A 10,036-nucleotide genomic window follows, 5' to 3' on the forward strand; every position below is an offset into this window, starting at 1 on the left:
TGTTCTTGCCTGGAGAAACCCAGGGACAGAGGAGCCTGGTAGGAGGCCGTCTATGGGGTCGCGCAGAGTCGGACATGACTGAAGTGACTTAGCAGCAGCAGCAGCATGCCATGATAAAAGCTGTGTTTTAAGGAGAATTCATTTGAAACACATTTGAATTAGAGGAGGGAGGGACTAGATAAGCTACAAACTTATTGTGGTTATCTGTAAGTGAAGTTATGAAAGATGATTCAGGTGCCAGGCGGTATTCACTCATACACTCTTTAGATGTCCAGTTTACACAAGATTATGTGCTAAGCATGGAGATAAAAAGACCTAGTGTGTGTGTGCTCAGTTGTGTCCAACTCTTTGCAACCCCCTGGACTGTGGCTTGCCAGGTTCCTCTGTCCATGGAATTATAAAGATTAGATGGTTAAAAAAAAAAAAAAGATTAGATGGTGAAGTAAGAAAGGAGTTCCTCACTTATACTTTTGAAGATCTATCAGTGTGGGTGAGTTGAGGACAAGGAGGGATTATTGATGTGTAGTTGCTAAGTTGTGCTCAACACTTTTGCAACCCCATGGACTGTACAGGAGTACAGACACCATGGAGCCACTAGGCTCCTCTATCCATGGGATTTTCCAGGCAAAAATACTGGAATAGGTTGCCAATTCCTACTCCAGGAAATTTTCCCAACCCTGGGATCAAACTGCCGTCTCCTGCACTGCCAGGTAGATTCTTTACCACTGTGCCACCTGGCAAGCCCAAAAAGATCTAGACCAGTCCTCAAAGAGTTCTGAAAGCAGTAGAAAAGAAGGGGAACGGAAAAAGGAGAGCAAGCATTAGAAATTTAAAAATAAATAACTAAAAAACCGCAGCACTTGAAATCAGTGATGAACAAAAGAAAAAAGTCAACCATTCCTAATTCTCAAGAGGTCTACAATTCAAGTACATATAAGGCAGCATGGTAAGCACTGCCATATTGCTACAAGATTGATGGGAAGGAGAACCAAGCAGGAAGTAGTCATGACTATACCACATACATGTGACAAAGGTGACTATAAAAGAAAAAGGAATGATGGGTTGGCAGCTAGAAATGCCAGAAGACGCAACAGTTCTTTTTTATGATGAGAATAAGTCTTACGGCTTAAGGGAAACACCCATGAAAAAGAACAGACTGAAGATGCTACAAAAGAAAGGGAAAATTGTGAGATCAAAGTTGGGAGTAGGTGCCAACATACAGGGTTCAAAATACAATAAAATAGGTAAGTTTTAGGGACAAGACACCTTTCGGGTTCAAGAGAAGGACAGTTGAATGACATACTGGGACAGTCATATGTCAAGGTTAAAATGAAGGACTCACGTGGTATGGCGGCTCCCCATAAGCTAACGGTAAATAATCTGCCTGCCAACGTAGGAGATATAAAAGACGCAGGTTCAATTCCTAGGTCAGGAAGTTCCCCTGAGGAGGGCATGGCAACCCATTCCAGTATTCTTGCCTGGAGAATTCCATGGACAGAGGAGCCTAGAGGGCTACAGTCCATGGGGTCACACAACTGAAGCGACTTAGCACAGCACAGCACCATGTGATATGGTCCCAAAATTTTCAGTAAAAGATGGAGTAGGTAAACAAAGATAGTAAATAAGAGAAATTATTTGGAATAAACCTCATTTCAAATGAGAAGACATTAATTAATAACGGATCAACTCCGGACTACTCTAGTCTCCTTCTAACACTACTCTGCAGCTCAGGAGCAAGAAATAGGCTACATATTCAGTATTAACAGTTAGGGAGATGAGCACAACAGACGGTCAGGGAGGTGGTATATGTGTCTAAAGTGATGAAACACGCAGCACTGAAATAGTTGATACTATGTGGAAATGATCTACTTTGATCAGGAGTGACAAAATGAATTGAACGAAGTAGATTAAAAGATTGGGGCTATCCAGCCAGGGTTATGAACAGATTCAAGACTAAAATAAAACTGAGGTTATAAATAAGCCTATATCCAGAAAATCCTACTCATGTAAGATTTTCCTCAGAAATAAAGATCTGATGAAGTCTTTCATTAAATTCTGCTTCTTGGGCAGCAAAATGATACCAAATTAATAAAGATTAAGAAAGCAACGGTAACTCTGGGGATACTAACAGCAGCACTGTTAGAAAATCTAGAACTACCACAGAAAATATCTTGCAGAAAGAAAATACAAATTGTAAGGGTTTAACCACAGGACTGGAAAAGGTCTGTTTTCATTCCAATCCCAAAGAAAGGCAATGCCAAAGAATGCTCAAACTATCGCACAACTGCACTCATCTCACATGCTAGTAAAGTAATGTTCAAAATTCTCCAAGCCAGGCTTCAGCAATACGTGAACCATGAACTCTCTGATATTCAAGCTGGTTTTAGAAAAGGCAGAGGAACCAGAGATCAAATTGTCAACATCCGCTGGATCATCGAAAAAGCAAGAGAGTTCCAGAAAAACATCTATTTCTGCTTTGACTATGCCAAAGCCTTTGACTGTGTGGATCACAATAAACTGTGGAAAATTCTGAGAGAGATGGGAATACCAGACCACCTGACCTGCCTCTTGAGAAATCTGTATGCAGATCAGGAAGCAACAGTAAGAACTAGACACGGAACAACAGACTGGTTCCAAATAGGACAAGGAGTACGTCAAGGCTGTATATTGTCACCCTCCTTATTTAACTTATATGCAGAGGACATCATGAAAAACGCTGAACTGGAAGAAACACAAGCTGGAATCAAGATTGCCGGGAGAAATATCAATAACTCAGATATGCAGATGACACCACCCTTATGGCAGAAAGTGAAGAGGAACTAAAAGCCTCTTGATGAAAGTGAAAGAGGAGAGTGAAAAAGTTGGCTTAAAGCTCAACATTCAGAAAACAAAGATCATGGCATCCGGTCCCATCACTTCATGGGAAATAGATGGGGAAACAGTGGAAACAGGGTCAGACTTTATTTTTTGGGCTCCAAAATCACTGTAGATGGTGACTGCAGCCATGAAATTAAAAGACGCTTACTCCTTGGAAGAAAAGTTATGACCAACCTAGACAGCATATTCAAAAGCAGAAACATTACTTTGCAGACTAAGGTCCATCTAGTCAAGGCTATGCTTTTTCCAGGAGTCATGTATGGATGTGAGAGTTGGACTGTAAAGAAAGCTGAGTGCCGAAGAACTGATGCTTTTGAAGTGTGGTGTTGGAGAAGACTCTTGAGAGTCCCTTGGACTGCAAGGAGATCCAACCACTCCATTCTAAAGGAGATCAGCCCTGGGACTTCTTTGGAAGGACTGATGCTAAAGCTGAAACTCCAGTACTTTGGCCACCTCATGCGAAGAGTTGACTCATTGGAAAAGACTCTGACGCTGGGAGGGATTGGAGGCAGGAGGAGAAGGGGACGACAGAGGATGAGATGGCTGGATGGCATCACGGACTCAATGGACGTGAGTCTGAGTGAACTCCAGGAGTTGGTGATAGACAGGGAGGCTTGGAGTGCTGCAATTCATGGGGTCGCAAGGAGTCGGACACGACTGAGTGACTGAACTGAACTGAACATCTGAAATCACAGAACTAGGATTTTAGCCTCAAATAAGACAAATAATCTCATTCTCTTAGTAGGCCTCAGTTCTGCATCTAGATTATAGGAATGGTAAATAATATAGGAATAATAGCAGCAGCTAATATTTTTTGAATGCTATGTTTCAGGCACAGGAAACACATGTATTATCTCAATTAATCCTCAAATTAACCCTACAGAGATTTCTAGCTCCACTTTACTGATAAGCAAACCAAGACAAAGGTTAGATCAACTGCCCAGAATTACACAGCTATTATTCGTAAAAGCGGAATTTCAACCTGAGGATATGACCTAGAGCCTACATTCTGTTCTGTGTTCTTCTGCCTTCTGGGTTATGAAGATGAGAATGTGGTAAAAAGTGTTTTAAGTATACACAAATGTTCATCATTACAGCTGAATATCAAGTGACAGGACAAAATAATCCAAACAAAATCCTAGATCATTTATCTACAAACAGCATTCCATAAATTGCACCCATTATACATTGCTGTTGTTCAGTCACTAAGTCATGCCCGACTCTTTGCGACCCTATCAACTGTAGCCCGCCGGGCTCCTCTGTCCAAGGGGTTCTCCAGGCACGAGTACTGGAGTGGAGTCGCCATTTCTTTCTCCATGAAATCTTCCTGGACCAGGGGTTGAATGCACATCTCATGCACTGGCAGGTGGATTTTTCCCAACTGAGCCACCTGGGAAGCCCATTATATATGAGGGAGTGATTACAAAGGTTAACAAAGCATTTGTCTTGTTCTCCAAAAGCAGGGAGAACAGACAAGAGGCAGTACTTGACATGAAGTCTGCTTTTCTATGATGAGCTGAGGTTAGCAGTGCAATCAGTGATACAGAATAGAGAGCTTCAAGAAATCACCAATCACAGCCTCAAAAAACAAAAGCACTAAAAGCAAAGGGCTAGGAAATAACTGAGCCAGGAAAGAGACCAATATAATTCTTTTTAAAGTAAAGGTTTTTAAAAAACCAGAAACCTTTGAAAAAGAAAAGTAAGTTTTCAGATAGCAACAGGCTTTTCACAGAGCAACAAAGTTCATGCAGGTACATCATAAAAAGGATTATTACTTCCAAGAAATGGTCCTAGGCCATTCCATAAATCCCGTAATTTTTAAAAAGTGATACTTACTGGGCAGTCATTATCAAAAAAGCACTTATAAGCACTTCACGGGTACGAACTTGTTCAACTCTTACAACCATCCTATAAGGTGAGTCTATACACCATCAACTCCATTCTACAGATAGGGAAAATGAGGTAAAACTGCGGGGGAATAACTTGCCCAAGTTTACTCTATGAGGGGCAGCACTAGGATGTCAAACCAGGCAGTTTGTTTTCAAACTGTACTATACTTCCCATGGTAGGAAATTAAGCAGCAGAACAGGAATTTATTCAGCCGTGTTTTCCTAGGAGGAAAGTACCTTTCATTCACAATGACCAGATAAGCTGTTCTGTCCTTGGTCTTTCCTCCAAATTAAGTCCGAGCATTCCTCCTGAACTATCTCACCTACTCCTCTTCTTTAACTACAGTCTACTTGCTGATTGCTCTGAAATCTAGACCTCCAACTCAATCTCTCTTCTGCACCTTAAACCTGTACCGACAACCTCACAGACATTTTTCTTTGAGTGCTCCACAGCACTTCAAAACTAACAAGTACAAAACTGAATTAACATCTCCAGTACCCCACACTTCCCACTCTCAGGCCCCTTCCCCCTCCTGCACTCCCTTACCTCAACAATTGCCTCTAACCCAGATGCTCAAATCAGAAACTTGGATGTCCTCCCAGACTCTTCAGTCTTCCTCACCTTCCACATCCAAACAATCATCAATCACTGCACACCTACGTCCGAATATCTCTCCAATCAATTCACGTATCTTCATTTCTATTGCCTCATGTACTTTTATAACTTTACAAGGTAATGTCAATTTGAATTTTTTGTTATTTTGCAAAACTGGTTATCTTTTTTTCTTGTGTTTTGTCATGTCTATCTAAGGACAAATCCCATGATTGGAGAACAGACATTGTATACATTTCATACCTAACTCCCTAATGTGCACTTTCTTGATCAGCACAGTGTTCTCAGAGATAACCTTTTGGCTCTAAGAGAAATTAATACTTAGCATGCATGTCAAGTAATATATCTATTTTTAAATGGCACTACCTTCAGAAACAAGATCAAATTATCTTACAAAAAAAGAACAAAAGTAATAATTCCCTATTAAGTAATAAATTCCTATTAAGTCTATCACAGCTCCCTAGATTATACTACTTATTTTAAGGGTTCAGTGATAGCTAGCAGGAGCCATACACCATACTAAAACCTTTACACAAATTATGCCACAATGTTTACAACAAGTCTATGAGCTGGGTACACTTTTTTGATTTGTTTTTACCCATTATCCAGACCAGCTTAAAACTAAAGCTTAAGAGAACTTAATCAATTTGGCCAAGGTGTTAACTTAGAAAGTAACAATCAGGATTTCAGCCCATGTCATAGACTGAGCCTCCAGGCTCTTAAGCATTTGCTATTTTGCCTCCTGAGGAAATGAAATATGTTCTAAAGTTCGAAAGAAAAAAAAAAAGCACAAAGCTTAAAGAGATGTTAGTTTTAAATGAAAAACGTAACCAAAATAGAGTAATACTATGGAAGTTCAGATAGTTAAGAAAAGACTTGTTTGGCAGGCAAAAAAAAAAAAAAAAATCTTTAAGAAATAACAGTAAACTAAAAAGACCCAGAGTCAAGGAAATAGAATTGTCAAAAAAGTAATATATTCGAATGTTTCTTCTCTTGCGACTTCATAATTAACAGAATGTCTAGTGTCGTATACATTCGTATATTTCACAAAGTCTACAAATACTAGAATCCTCCACCGTAATTCAATTTTTAGTTTTAGAGGGGAGAAAAGCGGGCAACATTCTCACCACAAGTAGGTAAAAGAAAACTCAGCCTTGATCATTTACTTTTTACGTCTAGACTCCTAAAACACGAGTCAAAGGGCCGGCGTATAAAGAACACTGCCTATCATCCATCTTTCTCCGGAGCTACGAGAAACCCAGGGTAATTTACATTCACACGCTAGCAGGATCAAGCTCCAGCGTACAATTCGGCAGATCCTGCAGCTGCACACCGAAGGTGCAAAGCACAGGTTCTCAACTTTTTATTCTGGCCGTACGTTTTCCATTCTGGGTGCACGCGCCCACTCTGAACAAGACCCCCGGGTGCAAAGAGGATTCGTGTCAGATTTCTGGGAAGGGTGAAGGGGTGTTAAGGAGGGGCGGCCTCCCTCCTCCACCGGGAGTCCGCCGCGCACCGAACCTTTTGTTGGGGTGGAGACGAGGGCGGACCCCCCGCACCCTCCTGGGGAGAGCCGAGGGTGGGCGGAGAGAGGGAAAGGGCCCCGGCCAGCCCGGGGGTGGGGACACAAAGAATTCGGGAAGCGCCGAGCGGCCAGACGCCGAGCTTACCCCGCCTGCCTTTCAATAAGCCACCGCCAAACTCCAGGCCCGGGCGGCCGAGGAGCCGGCGGAGGCGTGCGCGTGGGGCTCTCTGCGCCCCCGGGGTAGGCGAGGGCTGAGGGCCGAGGCAGGAGCGCCGCGCGAGGCCTCGGCAGCCCCGGCGAGTCCCCTTGGCCCCTCCGCCCAGCAGCCGACCAGGCCGCGGGATCCCGGCGCCCCCGTCGCCACACCCACCCGCCTCCTAGGCCGGGCCCGGGAGGACTCTCCGGCTCTCCCTCCGACTGCCGCGGCGCGCCACATGCCCCAGATTTACCTGCTGATCTTCTGGGCGAAGGCGCGACGCTCGGCCATGGCTGCTAAGGCGGCGGCAGCGGTCTGGGCGCGGACGGGCAGGCGGGCGCGTGCCTCCTCGCTCGCGCTCCCTCCCTCGCCGCCTCCTCCAGTCCCCGCTCCGGACCCGGGAGGCTGGGGCTGGCGGCCGGAGCCGGGAACGAGCCCAGCCGTAATGCTCCTGAGAGGCGCGCAGCAAGAAACCGCTCCTCCCCCAGCGCGTCAATCCCCCCGGGAACCGGGTCTTCAGAACGCAGCTCCGGCCCGCGGGAGCCAAGAGAAAGAATGGGGCGTGGAGGGATCCAGCCGCCGGCCGTGACTGCACGGCTGCTGCGGGGCCCACATGATCAGAAGGACGCAGAGAGAGGCCAGCGACCTAGCGAGGCTCAGGAAAATAAGATAACCGAGCGCGTGGGGGGAGCCTAGCTCTCCCAAAAAGGAAGGGAAGGAAATGGAAGTTAGGCTTGGCCGAGGGGGCTGTGCTCTGCCGCCCGGGATGGCTGGGTCCATGTTCTTGCAGCGCCCATCTCCCAGCAGTTGAAAGCACTTTCTGTTCTGCTGCGACCTTGTGAATGGGGTCTCACTGGAGAAAGAATGGGTTTTCTTACAGAAAAAGAGCCAGAAAAGAGCTTTCTCCTGCAGAGGTCACGATAATAATAGTTGCTTGTGGTCCTAAGCCAGGCCCCGGGTTAGAGTTTTACACACACGATTTTACTTAATCTTCACAACAGCTCTTGGAAATAAGTTGTTACTATCCCCATTTTAGAGAAAAGCAATTTGGTTCAAAGAAACTAAGCGAGTGGCCGAAGGTCACACAGATGGTAACCTCTTCAACCCAAACTCAAACCCAGAGCCCAAGCCTTTACTTTGAGGACAAGTGTTTCTGCGGTAATAAGACTCTTCCTGAATCTATTTCTTTCCCCTTTTGAATCTCATTTTCCATTTGTATGTGTTGAACCAGATGAGTTCTAATGTACTTTGCCAGTTTGACATTCTGCTAAGTAATCTGAATGTTTACCAATCAAACTGATCTTGCCTGTCAAGTCTATAAAATAGGGACTGGTAGAAATCTTGTTTCATTATTCTGTTGTAATCCCATAGTGTCTAGTATATTTGGCTCCTAATGCATATTTGCTGCTTACTAATGTTACAGTGAAACTAAGAAAAAATACCTTAATTTTAGTAGCTTCCTCTTAACTGTTGCAAGACTTTAATATGTGTATTTGTGTGCATGCACGCGCACGTGCGCTCAGTTGTGTCTCTTTGCAATCCCGCAGATTGTAGCCCGACTGATTCTTCAATCCATGGTATTTTCCGGAATACCAGAGTGGGATGCCAGTTCCTACTCCAGGAGATCTTCCTGACCCCAGGATCATCCCCATGTCTCTTGCTCCTCTTGCATTGGCAGACAGATTTCTTCACCACTGTGCAACGTGGGAAGCCTTCCCTCTCTTTTACAGCTGGCAAATGATCAACATGGAGTTAGGTCATCTGTAGAGTCACACACTGAGTCAGAGATAAAAGCCTCAGTTAGTCAGATCCATAACTTCCCGTCTTATCTTCTTGTTCTAACCGCTGTGGAAGACTTCATTCATTTGTATAACAATGCTCATTCCTGTAAAGAGAGTCTACTCAAAAATGTACATATGTAGCCTCTCCCCAAGTGTAGTCCAAGTGTAGTCCAAACTGCTGCTCTCAGGAAGTTTAAGTTTGTTGGCAAACATGAAACAGCCTCTCAAAGAAACATTAGTCAAGACTAACACTGTATCTTAGCCTTTAAGACCCTCCACTCCATGATAGGAACCTAATCATATGCTGCCACCTCCTCACTATGTGACCTTGGGCAAATTACTTGAGCTCAACTCTAAAATTGGGTAATAACCGTACCTACTTGAAAGAGTATCGTGAGGATTCGTTAATTCACATACAATTCTTAGGACAGGGCCTGGCATATGGTTAAGTACTATATTAGCTGCTGTTAATATTATCACTTTTATTATCATTATTCATCCTACCCTTAAGCTTGTCCTGGGTGCTTGATAGTCACTGAATCGTTTGTCTGCTCTCATGCTGCCAGCCAGATGTTATATGCCTTTATCTCTGCTCTCCAAACATCTTTTCACTACTCTCTCAGAGAACTAACCACATTCTGCTTTGAATGGTTCTTTGTGTACATGACTCGCTAGTTGCCAAAGTGTCTGAAAGGACATTACATGCACTGTGCAGCTTGCTGGGAACATTTAGAGCAGGAAGGGGACAAGCTGTAAGCAGGCTAGACAGAGTCTGGGGAATACTTCAAGTGAGAATGGTGGTCCCTACCTCTGGAGAAGAGCTAGTATCACAGACAAGACCAGTGTGGCCAGAATTCATGTCCCACAGGAGTCCAATCTCCTGTGGAAAATGTCTGGAGCTCAACAGAAGAACTGAGACGGGAATATTTTTCGTTGATAAGCATTCCAAGCTCCCCACACTACCCCCAGCATGCACACGTGTGCATGTGTGTGCGCACACACACACTAGTATCAATCGCCATACTTCTATACAGCTGATTCCCCACCCCTGTTTCAAAGATAAGCCTTGGTCTAGGCCTGGCCAAGCCAACCAGCCCATTCCCCTGGTTTCTGTGTCTGGTTTTGGGATAACCAAATGAGTCAAGCCAAGATGGT

The 10,036-nt window shown here is 44.3% G+C and overlaps 1 protein-coding gene across 10 annotated transcripts in view; it reads right to left on the reverse strand.

The window, feature by feature from the left end:
• The window catches only part of DOCK7 (dedicator of cytokinesis 7), a 188,017-nt gene extending 180,529 nt beyond the window's left edge, over positions 1–7,488 (reverse strand). For all 10 annotated transcript variants that reach the window (XM_060410347.1, XM_015092015.4, XM_060410312.1 and 7 more), the window contains exon 1: positions 7,354–7,488. In XM_060410347.1, the coding sequence (XP_060266330.1) occupies positions 7,354–7,391 (38 nt within the window). In that variant the 5' untranslated portion in view covers positions 7,392–7,488. The remainder of the gene's footprint in view (positions 1–7,353) is intronic.
• Between the last annotated feature and the right edge of the window lie 2,548 nt (positions 7,489–10,036).

Source organism: Ovis aries, chromosome 1 (genome assembly GCF_016772045.2).
Source record: "Ovis aries strain OAR_USU_Benz2616 breed Rambouillet chromosome 1, ARS-UI_Ramb_v3.0, whole genome shotgun sequence".
NCBI classification, from domain to species: Eukaryota; Metazoa; Chordata; class Mammalia; order Artiodactyla; family Bovidae; genus Ovis; species Ovis aries.